The 20,077-nt window shown below is 38.5% G+C and overlaps 1 protein-coding gene across 7 annotated transcripts in view; it reads right to left on the reverse strand.

Annotated features, from left to right (window-relative positions):
• Positions 1-855: 855 nt before the first annotated feature.
• Positions 856-20,077, reverse strand: part of LOC139131749 (monocarboxylate transporter 13-like) — a 32,266-nt gene continuing 13,044 nt past the window's right edge. The window contains exons 1-8 of one of the 7 annotated variants that reach the window (XM_070697966.1): positions 15,374-15,489; positions 14,587-14,668; positions 9,311-9,424; positions 7,723-7,837; positions 5,664-5,881; positions 4,184-4,324; positions 1,830-2,654; positions 856-1,135 (exon numbers count right to left, since the gene is read on the reverse strand). In XM_070697966.1, coding sequence (XP_070554067.1) covers positions 939-1,135; positions 1,830-2,654; positions 4,184-4,324; positions 5,664-5,865 — 1,365 coding nt within the window. In that variant the 5' untranslated portion in view covers positions 5,866-5,881; positions 7,723-7,837; positions 9,311-9,424; positions 14,587-14,668; positions 15,374-15,489 and the 3' untranslated portion in view covers positions 856-938. Of the gene's footprint in view, positions 1,136-1,829; positions 2,655-4,183; positions 4,325-5,663; positions 5,981-7,722; positions 7,838-9,310; positions 9,425-14,586; positions 14,669-15,373; positions 15,490-20,077 lie in introns of those variants that run through there. The other 6 variants (XM_070697967.1, XM_070697965.1, XM_070697964.1 and 3 more) reach the window with 6 other exon arrangements.

The following is a 20,077-nucleotide window of genomic DNA, read 5'->3' on the forward strand; positions in this document are numbered from 1 at the left end:
CAGATTTGGAAATGATATTATATTATACACTTTTTGGACAGAGATGCATTTTGCCACACCGCACTTAGACAGGGTCATGTTGACCAACTGACATTTGTGAGAAGCCCAGTCTGCTTGGACTGTCGTGGACCACGTCTTTGCCCTGAATATTGTAAATAGGTAGAAGTATCGTGATGAAACTCATGACAAATCATAGAGTAACCCTTGCCTGTATGTGCGTTATTCCTACTTTGCCACCATGCCGTGTGTCTGTATGGCTTTCATTGTTTATAATCGCATGCCAAAAAAATTGTCGTAAAAACAAAAAAGGTGTGTATGAAATTGCTTCCAGAGTCTCTTATTCAGTTCAAGGGCATTCCTCTGTATAAACTTTGCCTACCACACTAAAAATTGCTGCCAATTTGTCTCTTTGCCGCCTAGACACACTATATTCTATGCAACCCTCGCCCGCGATCAACATTGTAAAGGAGAGGCAAACGAATTGGTGTTAGCGCAGCCCGTAGGGGTCGTGCTATCAGTGGGAAATTGAAAATGCGGATCGAGAGAAACGATTTTGGCCCACATATTGGCTTTGTCAGTATCATAAAATTGCCCAGGGTCTGTGCGTCTGCAACCAGGCCTTTGTATCTTTTACCGTGTCACCATGACTTTGACTGTGTATGTTGATATGTGAACGGGCCGTCATTTTACGGATGACGGTAAAAGTTCCAAGACAAAGAGTAAGTCTTGTTGTCATGGTAAAGATCCTACCTTTTGCAGCATTCACGTAGCAATTGGAGTCCGTCATTTTTGCATTATGGTTCGTGCACGTGTAGGTAGAAACTTTTACACATCATTAACTCACATACAAGGAGGCACCTTTTATGTCTTTGATTTTATTATTTCTGTCATAGCTTTTTTACAGACTGTCCACATGTAAACAGTTCGAGACTGAAACCTTAAACCGATGATACCCGGAGCTCCACAAGGTACCGTTCGAGAACATTCGTGTCATCCGCGTACGTATCTTGAGTTGTTGCCATTCGTTTCCGTAGTCTAGTTGCTATTGTCAGATACAAAAGACCACTTAACACATTTGTTGATCCAATCACAAGAAAAGAGACGTTGAAACTGTTAGTTGTATCGTACAGACGACCTGTGAAAAAAGTGAATTTTTTAAACAACTCGGCGTACGCACGCTCAGTTCGGATGTGCACAATCGTATCAGCATATAAGCGTATGTATGTATGTATGTATGTATGTATGTATGTATGTATGTATGTATGTATGTATGTATGTATGTATCTATGTATCTATGTATCTATGTATGTATGTATGTATGTATGTATGTATGTATGTATGTATGTGTGTGTATGGATGCATGCATGCAATGCATCAACATGCATGCAATACTACCATCAATTCATTTTCGCCATGGTTTCATTGATCGTGTCTAAAACTGGGGTCGAATATATTCCTGGTCACCCGTTCATTCAGTATGTTTCGACATGTCATATAATATAAGTAGTATCTCGCATTCATAAAAAATGGCCGACTATGTTTGCATACGATGAATCTGCTGATTATAGACCCGTTTATTCATCGTCTCATGCAATGCTAGTTTCCTGTGTAATCTTATATCTTTTACATTATAGTATTTTCGGCGAAGGCTGTTATGCTGTAAGAGGCCTAGGGTCTAGACATGCTACAAGTAATACATTTATATCGGTAGAATCACACGCACCACTAGACAGAGAGAATCAGTCGTGTACGGACGCTCTGTGACAGTCTTTTCAAATTTAGACGTCTTCGCCAGTCCGTTCATGACTGATTCTTTCGGTGTAACTTACCACCAAAGGGCGGACCACTAGCACTTCCGATTCCGGTTGCGAAGATGAAAATCCCGAGAGCCATCGTGTAGTGTGGTCCACTTATAGTCTTTGTGAGCATATACAAACATGGATAATAAATTCCTTGCGCCATTCCGAAAACAGAACAGAGAATGGCCATGGGAACGTAGTGATAGGAAAATGCAAAGAGAATAAGTGAGATTCCAATCGACCATGCAGCTATCATCGGTATGAACTCACGAACTGGTTTGATGCATTTTGTGTCTAAGATGAAACCTATCAGAAATCTACCGAATAAAGAGTTTATTCCGGCCAGAGAAACTAGAAGAGAGGCTGATATTTTCGAAACGCCTCTACCGATGGCGCATGGAACGATGAACAAGGGAGCGGACGAATAGCTCAAAGAGCTGAGAGTCTCTGCTACAAGAAGCAAGGCAAAATTCCCCGTTTCACAGATAAATCCACAGCCTAGTCTATTGATCAATGTACCACTATTCTTATCTGCAAGGCAACGCTTCAGAGGTAGCAATCCCCCAAGTCGTTCACGCTTGACTTTAGCCGTCCTATAATTGGCTTTATTAGCTGTGAAGTTCACTGGTCTAACCATAGCCGCACAAAGGAACATGTTTGCATTCAATGCCGACAACAGAAGCATCGATCCCCTCCATCCGTATTTATCAAGGAACATCTGATTCAAAGGTGAAAAGACGATGAATCCGAAGCCGATGCCAGCAAGCGACAGCGAAGAAGCCAATCCGAGACGTTTTTTGAAGTATTGGCCGATCATACCGAATAATGGTGTAAAAGACAGGCCATGGCCAGAACCTAGAGAAACACAAATTAAAAATCATCAATACATTTTAGTGAGCAAATATTCCACATTATTTGAGATATTTTCTTTTGATACTCCTAAAACATTGACTTCAGCTCGTTCATATTCTACACAATATCAATTACAAATTAAAAAGGTAAAGTGGAATTTGCCACGTGTTCAAATAAATTCTTGTTAACATGTGTGATATATTTTAGGAACGCAGTGGATGCAACATTCTCACATTCCTGGCCACTGGGTTTGTGGAATTGGCGGTGTGGAAAAAATCGATCTCACACTCTCAGAAATCGTCCCACACTCTGCAGTAAATATTACACGAGCTCTGATTGGATGAAAAACAGCTTTTCATTCCACACGCAAAATATTATCTAATGGCACGATGAGTAACATACAGACCGGAACTACAAAGTAAGCAGGTCAGAGTACAGAGGCAGACGGCAGCGCTGTCACGATTTTGGATAATATCGTACTTGTCATGTGTGAATTTAATGCATTTTGTGGTCATGTGAGAAAAAGAATCTCACACTCGTTTGGGATATTTTGTCTCATACGACCCGTAGGCGAGTATGATACAAATTATCTCCAAGGCGAGTGAGAAATCTGATCCCAGATTCTATTAATCCCCTCTCCCTGCGGCATACTTTTATATCAACGTCTTGGAATTTATGGCATTGCTTCTGAATTTTCGTCGACCGAGAAGTATTTGTTTGCTTCGTGTTTTACCTCCTTGATTGGTAAGCGTGGCCCAAAATAAACATTGAAAACCATATATTTATATATTTATTTATTTATCTAGCTATCCATGTATTTATTTATTTATTTATTTATTTATTTATTTATTCGGATACCAAAAGGAGTAAATTCCAAATTACAGGTTACGCAAAAACATAGTAAGATACATAAAATTACACGTAAACATACCACTGACGGAAAAAATTACGATGAACATACAAATCACACATAAAAATTATATCAACACGATTGGAACTAATTCGGGATAATTGGATGGTGAAGTAATGTCGATTTAATCTGTAAATGTAAGCTCATCTGCTTTTCTTTTTAAGTCACACACTTGTTTTTATAAGTACTTTGTAATATCGCAACATTCAACCATAGGGCACCCAACATTTTTGAGAAATTTGAAAAATGTAAATATCCAATTATCCCAAATTAGTTGCAATTGTGTTTATTGTAAACCATTTGCGATACACGGACTCAGTCGGGTAGCTCATACAGATATGGTCCTGTACAGGACTCGGTACCAACCGCAAATCAACCTTACCCCTGCTTGGATAACTAGTCTCGGTCTATATTTATGTGCTTACTGAACTTGTACTCTTGCTGTCGAATTTTTGTACATGATAAGGTAGAGTACCTTACTGATTCAGAAATTTTCGCGCAGTGCTCCTGTGCGCATCGTTTGGCGAATTGAACATTTCCGCCGAGGGGAAGGGGGACTTTGTAATATTCGTTATCGCATCTACTGTCTCCAATATCTGTAAACATGAGAATAGGTACATACCAACTATGATTCCATACGAAAACCACAGGAAGTACACGCTGGTGGCGAATGAGCTGATAAAAAGACCAAGCGTAGACAGCAGAGCTCCGATTAAAACTATCTTTCGAGTTCCGTACCTATCCAGAAATCCACCGAGAGGTGCTGTCGAAAATCAAAACACACAAAGACGAAAAACGTAAGCTTGTCAACAATGCCGGTTTAGTTACATAAGATTTGGCCAGAGATGTTAGTATACCTTTTTTCTGGTATTTTTTTTTCTGAATAATGTGAAATGCACCTTGTAGACACATATTTGAACATTCAAATCAACTGTACTTTTCTAGTCTACCGCTTGTGTGAGTTTCTTTTGAATCTCTGGATTATAAAGTTTTCACCTTTTTGAAAATTGAAAAGTTGTTTATCGTACATAACGTCAATACAGGGATGTCGGAAATTTTGAATTGAAATTTGAAATCCAAGATGTCGGTAAGTGTTTGTGAATTTGTTTCTGCTTCATACTTCCTACGTACCTGCCTATGTTACTCATGGGTTAGTTCACATTTACTGCCTTCCAGCAAGAGGAAAATTTGTATAACATGTTAACTCATCCAGGACGGAAACAGCTATGAGCTCCCCATATTATACAATCAGTTCTCATATCCATCCATTTGATAGTGATCGCAAGCTATTTTTACATTCAGATTTGTTCCAAAATCAGCCTGGCATGTGATGCAGATCTTGTAAGGAAACAGTGGAATTAAATGCAAACTGACCTAGTTTGAATATTGGCAAGATTATTGAGGAAGTTTTTATACCTCTGTGGCTGCAGGTGGTAGCCAGATGCATGCCCCTTCCCTTCTTCAGACTGTGCAGTGAGTTGGTTTTTGGGACTCAAGAATCTTAGTCTGCAGATTTATATTAGACTTTCTACAATGTGGTACGAGTTAGAACAGCTCCTTTGTAAACGCCGATTACGAACATGCTTGTCAAAATTTAAAACGTTTTACCAGGATTTTATTTGTCCATAATGACGTTTTCTATGCCAATGCGTCTGTGGCAAGACAATGTAAATGCGGAGTATATTCCCCCCCCTCCCCGAAAACACAATAATTTCCATTAGAATTTTATGACATGAATACTATGTTATTGCAAGAGAATGCCATGGAATATAAACCAACACTACGCAGTTACTGTACCTAATCGAGTTAGATTCTACGTTCGGTTACGACAGACATTTTATTTCAATTCTCCGCCACTCTCAATGTTGTTTGTTTTCAGTTCTTCAAATATCTTCCTTTGAACGAGCTTCAAATTTTCAAGCGCCCTCAATTCTGTTGCCTCTATACAGGTCTTCTTGAATGATAGCCTGGAATGGTGCAGCAATGGACATAGGCTATCATGATTTGGGCCACTTTCCCTCATTTTCATAAACGCATTATCAGCAAAGCCCCTCAGAAAAGATAAATTGCATGTCCAATGTACACAATTTAAAGTGTCCTACCCAGAAAGCACCATAAACTGACCCCCAGAGAGAAGATCGTCGACACCTGTGCCATATCAGCCTCAAAATATAGTGCAAGGTGTTCCACCAGAACACCTGTTGCTAGAAGGGTTCCTGAGTTCAAGGTTGCTACGATGAAACCACTGAGTACGATCATCCATCCCCATCCACCGTCTGGAGGTAGATTGGCTTCTTCCATCATTCATCGGCTCTCGAGTCTAAAAGACAAAGTAAGAGTTGTACGTTCCCTCCATGATATAAATCTGGATCCATTTTAGCTTGTTCTTTGCAGATGTATGGCCACGGAAAAATTATTACTGAAAGTGATCGAAGATTAAATTTGTGATGTGAACATTTAAAACAGATACAGATCTTCTCGTGATGGTGCTAAGTGCCAAATTGTATGACTGATGCTTTCTAAATTATGAATGGAACAAAATTCGTCTACGGACAGACACACATACAGGGACGGATATGGTGGCCACATTGGACACCATTTGGACCTCCCGCACAAAGTGTAAAAAACACTTTGAACCATCCCCTCGGGGACAGATATTCGGACTCTCAAACTTTTACAATTATTTTCTGATATACAATTTGTTGGGAATCATTTTAAAGGTCTTGGTGTAAGAAAACTCTTCACCGGCTTAGTTTTCCGAAATTCGAAAATTTGTATAACACAGGGATGGAGGCCATTTTGAATTTCAAATATCGGTAAATCTTGTATTATTTGTTTCTCTAGTACCCCGATTTTTATCATTTGAAAGAGAATGGTTGAAAGATTTCTTTGGGAAAGTTTGAGCAAAAGTTTAAGTCTTTCACTTTCGAGGCGCAAACTACCTTAAGAATAGAAATAAGGGTCACCGTGCAAAATGGGGTACTACTTAAAAATTATCCATTTTATCGAAATTGAAAATAAAACTTGCCGCCATGCTTGTCTAAACTCTGTTAGAAAAATTTAAATTTTCGATTATCTAAAATAAGCAGCTGAAATTATGTACTCGAGAAGTTTCCAAATGTGTTCAAATAAGTGTTACACCAGACAAGTGTTTTACAAGTTTTAGAGTTCGAATATCTGTTCCTGAGACACATAAACTTCACAGGAAGAAAATGTTCCAGTGTATAGAGACAGTGATATTACAAACTCAAATACATGAAACATATCAAAGAATGGAAGCGTAATTAACAGCTTTTTCATCACGTGGCAAGGACATTTTGGGACTGGTAAATATGAAGAGGAGTATATATTTCTGTGATTTTGCGGTCACGCGAACACAGACAACAGACATACAGCTATGTAGTTCTTCGCAGTCTGGTTCCGATATCCTTAAAATTTTACAGTATCTCTTTACTGTCTGTGTACACCGAACCATACGTATAACTTCTGTCGACGTTTTAAGGATAGAACTACGTTAAAATCGTATAGAGGCGATATTTTTGTGTCAAGGAGGCAATTTTGTCAAATTAGGTGCGAGTAACTTGTGTCTTTAGGTAACTCCTTAACATAGAATTATACCTGTCAGACTATGTCTATTGAAAACACATGAATAGAATGTCACGTAACACATGAAACCACTATTTGAATGTCCTTGATGGAGTTCGTTTGTACAAAGACAGACGACAATTACTTGTGGTGGTCGTCGGAGATATAAATAGAAACAGACAATGTCTATAACCAAGATTTGACTACGAATGGAGAAAACGTCAATACTCCTTATAAATGTAAACTCGAAAATTTCTTGGGAACTTTGCCACTTCTAGTGTATGCATAATTCACAATAAGACGTGGTGAAAATCGATCGCAAAATAGAATAATTCAAGGATAACAATAAATTAGGGAAAACAAGCTATGAGAAGTGGTAAATGGACTGTGCACGTTACAACTACGTGATTGTCGAAGATATTGAAAACGTCACATGCTTCTTAAAACTCATTATTTTTTCGACTTCACCAAAGAACAACACTGCAAGGCGACACGGTCACACAACTTCCATTTATCAATATGGTTAATCTGAAAGTCGGTGCTTACATCAGTTGCGTAGAAAATAATTAGCCTTACCGTCTCTCAGTATATCCAAAGAGTTCTGCCTAGGTTTTTCAAAATTACAGTCAACACACTGTAGTTACGTAAAGGTATTGTTTACATGGAATATAATTGTCCGATATGCCATCAACTGGGAAGAAACGAAGAACAGAATGCATATCGGTGTTCAGGAGCAATTTCTAAGGTTCAATTAATGCAATGTCTGTCTGTCTGTCTGTCTGTCTGTCTGTCTGTCTGGGGGACCGGTGGATTTATGGGGGGGGATCACCCTCAGGGTGTTTTTGACTTCGGTGATGGGGGGTCACCATGTTTTTGAAATACCCAAATAGGGGGTTCAGTGTGTTTTTGAATTTTTTTCATACTTTTTTCATACTTGGCTAAAATGCATCGTGCCAGCCACGAATTTCTTCATTCAGGTACATTTTTCGGCGCGCCCTTTGGGCGCATTATTTTAATAATCAGACATCTACAGAGATATATGTCAGAGATATCTTGATGTTTGCAAATTGAAAGTCTGTTCAGCAAAGTGTACTAATGGAAATCTGCAGTTCATATGTAAAGCATGACAAATTTCTGGTCCTTTTCTGTTTTTCTCTATGACAATTCACTATAAGAGAGCAACATGCACTAATATTTTACAATATATTTGATACAGTGACATACTTTAGAAAGAGAAATAACAAAATATTCTTCGTTCTCATTGATACAACTATTTTCTTTTGTGTCACAGTTTTTCTGTAAAAAGGCGTGTTTTCATGACTAAAATAATAGTAAACAAAAGGCCGTTTTGTCATTATTAACTGTGCTTTCATTGTTTCCATGTGAAAAGAAAAGGTTTTCTAAGACACTGCGCACATCAGATTTGGCTGCAACTTATAAAATAGCTCTCCATGGCTTCTAAGCATATATAATTGGCTGGCTGGCAACTCTTAACACCCATCAAAGTTTTTGATTTACTGCTTTCCTCTCTTTCATATAAATGATTGACATCCATTATGTACAACCGTTCAGGACATCTGGTTATGCATAGAAAGTGTGGAAAACATTTACAGCTCATTGAATATACTGTATTCAAACTTTAAAATTTGTACTTTGAAATTCATATTTTAAAATCGACATGTCAAAACTGACATTTCATAAAACACAGAATGACTGAATGTTTAAAATATACTCCAAAAAATTGTTTTACCTTGGTCTCACGTGCGGGGGGTCACCCTGTTTTCGAAATTTGGAATAGGGGAGTCAGCCACTTTTTGACGTCGGTAAAAATAATCCACCCCCTTACGAAGAAACTGACCAGTCCCTTACATGCTTATTGTGTAAGACAAATATAGTACAGCTGATCAGTACAGCACAGCAAATTACCGCAACACATAACAAAGTCAAAAGTCGTGAAAGAAAGATATGTTGGTTTCCGGTAAAACGACCGAGAAGTGATCATGATGTCAGGCTTTTCGAAAAGGTAAATTTAGTGTTTAAAAACATGAAAATATCTCTCACTTATGTTTGATAAGCAAGCAGCTTCGAAGCAGTGACCAAACTGGGAAGGCTATGGGAAAGTTTTCCTTACTTTGTGAAATCTAGAAAACCAAATAACATTTACCTTCACAAGCTCGGTCGCAACGTCAAAGCTGTGCATCAAACATACACTTATTCCATATCAATTAAATTCTCCTAGTGTCCTTCAGCAACAAGATGCAACAAGACAAGCGTGACACTGAAAGAAAATACAGGGACACTTTGAAACAGATACAGCCACAAACTTAATAGAAATGCATTATCAGGCAGCTATAAAATAGTGAATACATTATGAGGTCAATACATGAGGGAGGTTAGGAGGAATGCCCCCTCGTGAGAGACCTTTGAATATTATACGTTTTGGATACTCGATCAAATGTTGCCATTTTTTGAGTGACTTCTTTGATCGTTTATAATTTTTGGGTACCCATACTACTCGTCATTTTTGAGTGTCCCTCCAATGCTTCCGACTCCTGGCCATAAATGATGATGGCGCCCTAAGGTTCACCATGCCTTTCAGGCTATTCAGGGACTGGACATAAATTACAGGGGGGGGTGGGCCGGTGTTTTTCGAAAAACCGCTGCGTAAAAAATAGTGACCCTTCAAAAGTTCATGCACAAAAATTAGTGACCCTCCCCTTATCCGTGCATGAAAATAAGTGACCCTCCCCTGTTACTCAATACCCCCCAAAAAACCCGCAATGTGTTAAAGACCCCCTTCTGACTTGCTATACTTTTTAAGTCGCCGTCCCGAAAGGAAGGCAAAATGTGGCCGATATAAGGCGTTGTCCAAAAAAATCTCAATCATATGTGTGTTATTCATGTAAATGTACTTGCTTGAAGTGGCAGGTAAAAAGTGCATGCCTGTACAAAAAATGTAATTTTTAGATTTTATCGATAATGTTGATTCACTATACATGTAGTCGACTATAAGAAAACTATGAACGCGTATTTTCCAGTATAAAACTACATGTAGGTATATCTGTTCATATACAGATGTTTAATAACTGATATAGATATACTTGATTAGCATGGGTTGTTTACAAGTGCACATGTGAACAAGATATTTGATTTTGGAATTTCTGTCAAAATGTTGATTCACTATACATGGGAGTCTATGACAAAACTATACATGGGAGTCTATGACAAAACTGTCAAAAGATTTTCAGAATTAAAAATTTGCATTATTTGTGCATATATGGACCCTGAATAATTGACATAATTGTGCTTGATTAGAAGAGGGTGGTAAAATATGCATCTGTGTACAATAACTTTGTTTTTGGAATTTCGCATAAAATGTTGATCCACTATACATGGGAGTCTATGACAAAACTGTAAAAAAAAATTTTCAGAATTAAAAATATGCACTATTTGTGTATATATGACCCTGTATAACATAATTTGCTTGATTAGAAGAGGGTGGTAACACATGCATCTGTGTACAATAACTTTGTTTTTGGAATTTCACTCAGTGAAATGTGGATCCATTATACATTGTAGTCTATGAAGAAACTATGAATAATTTTTTTAATACAAAACTTGGCAAATCTGTGTATTTATGTGTGCTTGATTATTGATATTTATGTTCTTGATTAGACTAGAGTGGTTACAAGTCCATGTGTGTGCAAGAAATTTGATTTTGGAATTTCACCGAAATGTTGATTCACTATACATGGCAGTCTATGGTGAAACCCTATGAATAATTTTTTTCCAATACAAAAATAGGTAAATCTGTGCATCTATGTACACTCAATTATTGGTACTAATGTTCATGATTAGACTAGAGTGGTTTCAAGTCAATGGTTGTGCAAGAAATTTGATTTTGGCATATCACTTAAATGTCGATTTACTGTGTGGCAGTCTATGATGAAACTGTGAATAATTTTTTTCCAATACAAAAATAGGAAAATCTGTGCATTTATGTACACTTGATTATTGGTATTAATGTTCATGATTAGACTAGAGTAGTTTCAAGACAATGGGTGTGCAAGAAATTTGATTTTGCAATTTCACTGAAATGTCCATTCACTATACATGGCAGTCTATGATGAAACTATGAATAATTTTTTTCCAATACAAAACTTGGTAAACCTGTGCATTTATGTACACCTAATTATTAGTATAAATATTCATGATTAGACTAGAGTGGTTTCAAGTCAATGGTTGTGCAAGAAATTTGATTTTGGCATATCACTTAAATGTCGATTTACTATACATGGCAGTCTATGATGAAACTATGAATAATTTTTTCCAATACAAAAATAGGAAAATCTGTGCATTTATGTACACTTGATTATTGGTATTAATGTTCATGATTAGACTAGAGTAGTTTCAAGTCAATGGGTGTGCAAGAAATTTGATTTTGGAATTTCACTGAAATGTCCATTCACTATACATGGCAGTCTATGTTGAAACTATGAATATTTTTTTTCCAATACAAAACTTGGTAAACCTGTGCATTTATGTACACCTAATTATTAGTATTAATATTCATGATTAGACTAGAGTGGTTTCAAGTCAATGGTTGTCCAAGAAATTTGATTTGGAATTTCACCAAAATGTTGATTCACTATACATTGTAGGCTATGAGGAAACTACAAATAACTCATAGGTTATCTGATCCTAAATTGTTATTCAAAAGTTGTTCGACCTGAAGCTTCCAGTTGTTATTGATGACACTATGCACTATTCTGAACAGTTTGTATTCTGTCAATGTCCTCAAAAAATTAAAAAATGTACATACAGCGACATGAACGTTTGACACCGACCTATACCCGATGTATTGTCAATGGGAGAATGATGTCAAATAAGTAATCTCCCAAATTGTTATTGAAAGAGTCATTATAGGGGACAATTATGCACAATAGTGTTGAATAAGTAGAAATCATGACAACTTAAATCAATGTGGCTGTTTGGATCATCAATACATTGTTTATTATACCTGAAATTTGCGCCCGAAGGGCGCGCCGAAAATGGTAATGGCAGAAAATGAAAGTGCCAGGAGGTATTTTTTCTTTTTTCAGTATTCCATAACGTGCACATGCAATTTCAGCTTTGATGCATGAAAAAAGGTGACCCTCCCCCATAGGCTTGCACAAAATTTTATGACCCTTCAAAAATGCTTGCGCGAGAAATGGCGACCCACCCCAAAAACACCGGCCCACCCCCCCCTGTAATTTGTGTCCAGTCCCTCAGGATATATGTTTCAAGGTAGGATAATGTGTCACATGTGATTACAACAGAAGAATTTCGCTACCAAAGTAGTTGCAGGTAAGGTAATACATGATACATCCCCTTGCAAAGGTGAACTTGTGACAATAGCCGTGATCATTTGTTGTCTGCTGCAATGTTTTCCATAAAAAACTTTAAAACGAAATAATCATATGACTTGATCTTATTTTACCTCTTAATCAACGGAAATAGATATTTACTACATATGTATGTATGTATGTATGTATGTATGTATGTATGTATGTATGTATGTATGTATCTTGGTCTCATGTTATCACTGGTTTTGTAAAGATTCTCTTTGTCCTTCACTGTTCCATGTATTTCTCCTTTGACTATCTTGCACGAAGCATAGATCCTCAAAAGGGTTACTCTTCTGTTATACCTTTGCTGGTGCATTCTTTGTTGACTTTGTCAAAGTTAATCCGGTGATAATCTAGTGATAGCGTCCACAGATTAGTCACTTACCCTTCCTTGCTTTGGCCATAGACAGTAGAGGCGGAAGACCCCCTAATATCTATGCTTTGGCGCAATAGGCGATCAAACACATCAGATAATGAACGCAGCATGGTGATAAAACTTCGTGTAAGATAGTCAAGGACAAATACAAGAAACAGGAAAGGAGAAAAAGAAATCTTTACAAAACCAGTGCTAAGATGAAACAAAGACATCAAAGGCTGGTAGTATAAATTTTTATTGGCAATACATATCATAGTCAAAGGTATGAAAACAAACTACAGCAAGAAGAAACCTGTGCTCAGACCAAGACACATCTACCATCCCCGACCGCACACCTGGGTACAGACATGTAAACAATCCCCTATGATAATGATTTGCTATCAGATAGGCTGATAGGAATGAACTATCGTTCTGTCATTAGAAACTAGGTCTTTTGATGTCTAGACATGATGAACATGTCGACCACTGATGTCCGCTGACTTTTTCAGTAGCTATCAGATTTTGATCACGAGGGGTATGTCTTATCAAAACACACAATGCACTGTATACCGAACTCAAGCATGCACGCACAATGACATACTCACACGAACACCCTCATGACGAAATGATTATGACACAAGCAGCCTGCAGCAATCTTATGGCAGCATATTAATTACAACACAGTGATAGCATATATATAAATGCTAGTTAAGATATCTTTCTATAAGTGTATATTTTCGTAGCATTCCCCCCCCCCCCGTCGCTTGGCTTTTCTAAGCAGTATTATATTGTTACTGCCCTGCCTAGCATGGGCCAACTCGTTCACCCCATGATCTAAGCAATAGCGTACCACGAACACGACAGTCTGCTGAAGTATATCCCTTCAATTTATTATGTTTTGATATTAATATGTTCACACACTTGGAGCAAGTCTAGTACTTTTGAAGAGACACGAACAAGCAGGTTTTAAACTGTAAAATTCAGTCGCGTTGGGTCCCCGCCAACTCAACCCCATCAGGAGTTGGGTTAGAGTTGGCGGAGACCCACACACGACTGAATTTTTCAGCTCATAGTAGAGCAACAGTCTAATAATCTTTACATACATGTATAAAAGCAAGTAGATTTAAGAAGGTCATTAAAATATATCAAACGTTCAACCTTTGTTAAGGGGAGGATTGTGTTCTACAATTTGGAAATAAAGAGGGTAACATTTCAGAAAGGGGAATTCGAGAAATGTCAAATTTTACGTGATCAACCATCCTAAATTTCCATCAATCCCCTCAAAGTAACTGAAAGCTTCCGACGAAGTGTCTATCGCGGACTAATAAATATGAGCTGTTAAATTGCTTGACATACAAAACCTGACAAAACCACAACATACTGACGTGAAAGCTTTGGTGTACAATATTGTGATTCTTTTATTCTTAGACTATTGTCTATACAATTTAGTGTCTGTTAGACCATAGGGATGCCCCCAGGACAAGATCCAAAGTGTACCTACACTCTAGATTGGAAACTTTAGTCTATCAGTGTCCGGAAACGTGTAGTTATAATTTTATGGTGTAGATAAAATGAACTATCGAAACGACAGCGACATTTGGACTCATTAATAAGCTGGTTCTTCAAGCACTCACGTAAACATAGTATTAAAGGCAGTGGGTAAATATTGTTTACGGTACGAACTACCGAACTCACCTAGCGATCTTCAGAACTGAACGTAGATTATTTTCTGAATACACGACAGGCGTTAAGACGAAGGAAACGTTAAAAGCTTGAGCTGTAGTATTTAAAATGCAATATAGTCAGACTGGGAACTCCATTGAAATTTCCGTACATGTAATAACGCAAATTACGTGACATTTGCTTATTTGACAAACCAAAATGGTCTTGTCAAGAATGAAAAAATGAAGTAAGTGCATCCAAATGGATAGTGGCTACCACAAGTGTAAATTTGAATTATAAGCCACAAGATATATGCGATACAGTGAAAAACGATAATTTCAAAGGGGGGATGATGTACACGACCGAAACAAGTTGCTCTGATTGTAATAGTAGAATTTGAACTCCTGCTTGGTAGAGTGCAGTACCATGCAACACGGTCAGTCGCACCATGGAGCTACCAAAAGATAGCTCCATGATCCAACCAATTGTGCGTGCACCTGTTAGATGTGAGCAGATTTTCCTTACTCTGCACAGCTTAGACCCTGAAGCTCCTGGGTCTACGTGTACAGCAACGTTAAGAAACAGTACTGTACTACATGTTCCGAAACGACATATTTCACAATAGGCTTTATTTTGCAGGGTCCACGATTCCACAGACATTTCAGTTATGTTACGTTGCTTTGCTTTGTCGTAAAGATAACAACAACTATTAAGTGATAGCATAATCTTACTAAACAAAGAGTTTGTGGCGTGCTTATGGATTATGAACTCACAGAGTGAAATATTGGCGTTCAGACATTGTCTCATCGCCCTAACTCACCAGCTCGGTTTGCTTACCCTCTGATACACGCAGAAGCCGCCAATTGAACCGATTTATAAGACTGGATGCTGTGTAGTTCCGTGTGTTTGAGTGTAGTCTCTGATCGTGATTTCTACAATGGCAGAAACGAGGTCAATAGGTATTATTTACAGACAGATATTGGTAACAGTCTCGTCAAGTTACGACGTGCAAAGTCCATTGACTCTGGCTGCTTTGCGTGTTTTCGTTGTCCTTTCCATGGCGTTGACAGCGTTTCATAAGAACCATGAGTGTATCATTTGTATAACTATACATTTATTTTTATACCCTGATATTCAATCATTTGCCAAAAGTAATTAGGCGGTAAAATGTCTGCATAGTCGCGCAAGGATCAGCCGGAATTTATCAGGTGCGAGGCATGATCGCCCTCAATACATGACCGTCCTCATTATTGCTTTAAGCTCGGTGCGGACTTAATCCAAAATCTAGCAACATTATAACGATTGCAATTTCAAAGGAGAACAAAAGACAGAAACACCTCACAATCTTCTAAACACCACAATAAATCCTGATCCCGGGCCTTTTCGATACAGTCCCTCTATCCACGGACAACTGAATTGAAACATAGATTTTAGAGCGCTTCTTTTGACTTGGTTCATGTCGGTGATTGTGTAAAATAAAGTCATTTCAGCAAATCTACCCGCATTAATATTACTTTTTTTGTGAAATGTTTTGACTGAGATTCCATAATACGATTCTACACTGTCTTCTAGCTTGTGAGAGGTGAACTCTATTGGTAATTGTCAACTCAATTGGTAGTGGATTTGCGCATGCGTGGAGTGAACGCGATTGGCAGTAAGTTTCTCCCGGAATGTCGCGGTCAGAAAAAACAGTTGCGAATATACTCCATTGTCACTAAATTAGTTACTTAGCTTTTTTCACAGATTTGAACCAAGTATGGTTGCAACTAATCTGCTAGAGTGATGAATCAGCGTGACCACATTATCAGGGTACTGAGAGGTCAGGTCAGTCTTTTTCACTCTGTTTCACAAATTACAGTCACCTGGAAATATATTTTCACGCAAAAGTCGGAGCCTCTTATTCTCCTACGATTTTCAGCTGCACACCACAAGTAAATACAGAGATATTTTCACTCAAGAAGACTTCACTACAAAAAATGTTTGCCTAATCGTGATATATTTAAAAAGAGTGCACATTCTTTTTGAAATTGAAGTACATTAAAATAACATCATTGTTTTTCATCTTGCAAGGATATGGTAAATTATCGCCTTTTCTTGGCATAATGTAGCCGCAATGGTAGTCCGTACGCAGCGCAACTGAAGCTTTCGCTAATGCTTTTGTAGACCGCCTCCGACTTAAACTGATACGGAGTAATATGCATTAAGTTACGAACTATCACTTATGATGCTTATACACAACTACCTTAGACAACTGGAATTGACCGTTGGCAAATAATGCAATTACTCTTCTCTCTGTGCTCTGTTCAAAATAAAATTTTGTCGAGTTCATTGCATCCAGAGTAAGATTGTTTCACTGCAAAGGAATGGTGACAGGCTATTATGGTACTGGCCACACTGGTTTCAGGTCAATGACACTATCATCAATTGGTTGACGAGGAAAGGGCAGGGGTAATCATCGTCACACCGAACTACGTTTGTTCCATCTCGTTTGTTCACGATACATTTGCACTGATATACATCTATCGAATATGCCTGGAAAACCTTAGTCAAGTTCTACTGCCTTTCCCGGGTTTTATCCGCTACCTTCTCACCTATGTTTACTGTAAACAGTAATAATGTTGGGATGGGCAAACTCCAAAACCCAAGCTTAGTCTAGCCTATAGCTGAACCCTCTGGGTTAGCGATCCAAAACGTCCGAACGAGATGAATGTCTATCCAATGTAGATAGATCGATTTTGCGTCTAATCGGCGAAGTATACGTACGTCCGCTTCGCATAATAATTAGTAAGCGAAGCCAAATCAAAACGTCACCTTGGTCCGCAGTATAGTCCGCAGATAGCACAGCCTCGGACACTTTTGTACGCATTTAAACATGTTAAATTTTGTGAACATCCAAACGTATTGTATTACATAAAAACACTCCATTCCTCCCTGGTTTGACAAAATAAATTGAGATCACTGCCTTCTACTAAACACGTCCGTGTTCCGGGAAAAAATGTCAACAGAATCCTTCGCTTTGTGTACATATGCCCAAGAAACCTTCTTCTCACGCATATGTACGTACACACGTCTATGGAGCGTATACGTACAGAGCGGAATTCTAGAACACAGGTGACTGAGCACGGGAACAGAGCAGTAAATGTTTCACGTCCAAACAACGTCCGGTGTTGGCTTAATTTCTTGCGGGCGCAAACACAATCAATGTGCAAGTCTAGTTTGAGGGGCCTGAGCTCTACATGCGACGGTTAGGCTTCTGTGTATGATTCGTATGACCCAATTCACAAATGCTGCAATCAGGGAAAATAAGTGCAATACTCACATTTTAACTAATGCCTTTCAAACTTTGCATAATGACAAAACAATGTAACTTACATTTGGACGTGAATAATTTTATAATTACAGCCCAGCTTGATGCAATTATCGCCAATAGCCTACACTAATCGAGGAAAATTTGGAAGCAGAGATCTGCAGTAGCCTACTGTGCTACACTACAGTCCTCTCTGCTTTTAAGGCTGCATTCACAAAAGACTGGTGAGGGGAGGGAGTCAGGAGAAATTTAGGGGCTGACCCGTATATACCCCACTGACATTTACATTTACTATTTTGAGCAGTAGCCAAACATGTTCCCGACTACCTCACCCTTCTTTCCGTAGTCACAGAGTTTTTCGAATTTTTTAACGAAGGAGAAAATGACGTACGCAAGTTCAGCGGTAGAACGCGTAAGCCGACGTGGACGGATCACGGTCGGGCTGTGATTGTATCATCGATTGAGTCTTCGGTATTGCCTTGGAAAAGCTTTAGAGGATATGTCTATTTTTACTTTTTTGTGCTGTTTCGTTTTTTCCAGCAGCAAGTGGTAGATATGTCCGGTTTTGTATATTTCAGACCACGGACCCTCGATACATTATTGTGTTTTTGATTGCTTCGACCACAGTCAGTCGATTTTACTTCATCACACTGTCGAAAGGCCAGCGTATGGCTTAGAATGTTCGTCACCGTGCACCATATAAGCGTAGAATGCCAAACACCACAAACAAAAAAGCGTCTTTCGAGAGTTTAGACAATTCAAGGGTATCCGGTTACTCGTCACGGCTTCTTCCATCACAGCTAGGTGAAAACAAATTAACGAAGTTCGGATTTGTGCATCCGTTACTCCAATAGTGAAATTTTCAGTACACATGAATGGAAAAAACTTTAAGTTGTGCTTTCCTTAACAAAAATATGTATTGCTCGCTCTCCTGTATCATGTCACAGTCGCTTGTGGTTCGATACACGGCGGAAGCCGCTGCATGCGTATGAAATCGCTTCTCTCTTTCTACTGTATTCAGCGGTCCTCAACGTGCATCGATTCACACTGCGACTGTCTATGGTATGCAATAAAAATTCACCTCGCTAGTTCACGTCAGTGACATCAAGCCACAAGGAACTCTGACTCCATGTTTGTTTGTTTGTTTGTTTGTTTGTTTGTTTCTTAAGTATGGTTACTTCTACACATAATAGAGAACCAATAAAGAGTCGTATAAGTGTCCATTTTTGTCAATAAAGAACGGTGTTTGTACCTTTTTTTGTTTTTTTACTTTTTTGTTAACAAGTATAGTCAATAAATGATACTTTAAAAAGTTTCCAATACAATTCAATATTTGAAATAAAGCATACCACTTCTCTGTCAGATCGCACGGTACTCATTTGCACATGAAAGTTCTTCAAGCCAGCGACTGTTAAAGCGCAGTGGCCCTCGCGCTGCGCAAGCTCCTGAGGGGGTCCCCCTCCTTGTTGAAAACATATCCGAGAATGCCGCATGAGGTTACGGGTTGATTATTATGTTTGCGATATTGCCGCTTGTTAAAATGGCAGCTGATCTGTCACAAGCATACCAACTTACCAAATCTTACACGCAATAAGAGGTCAATTAATCTAAGATTGGTCTCGGTGAATTCAATGAATTCACCAAGACCAATCAATCAGCGAGGAGAAGCAATAACAGGAAGCGTCATATCACGTGGTTCAACCCCCCTTTCAGCAAGAACGTGGAAACAAACATCGGCAGGAAATTTCTCCAACTTGTCGATAAATATTTTCTAAAGGGGTCTAAACTTCACAAGATCTTCAACAGAAACACAATTAAAGTGAGTTATAGCTGTATGAGGAATATGGCAAGTATAATCAAATCGCACAATAAGAGGGTAATCTCCGGAGAACAGCGTAAGGACCAACCAGCTGATTGCAATTGCAGGGTTAAGTCGGCATGCCCCTTGAAGGGTAACTGTCAAGTCAAAGGCGTGGTGTACAAGGCCAACGTATCAACGGAGGGCAACGGAGAGAGGGTTTATATCGGCCTCACTGATAACACCTTCAAAACGCGCTACACTAATCACATGAAGTCGTTCCGCAACGAGAGATACAACCAGATATGAACTGAAAATGCTCACGTGTTTCATTATATATTGCATTTATGTGCAAGTTTGAACCTTTGCTACATGCTTTGCTACATTTAAAGTGTTATGATCAACACAATGAATTTCAC

This window comes from Ptychodera flava, chromosome 4 (genome assembly GCF_041260155.1).
Source record: "Ptychodera flava strain L36383 chromosome 4, AS_Pfla_20210202, whole genome shotgun sequence".
Lineage (NCBI taxonomy): Eukaryota > Metazoa > Hemichordata > Enteropneusta > Ptychoderidae > Ptychodera > Ptychodera flava.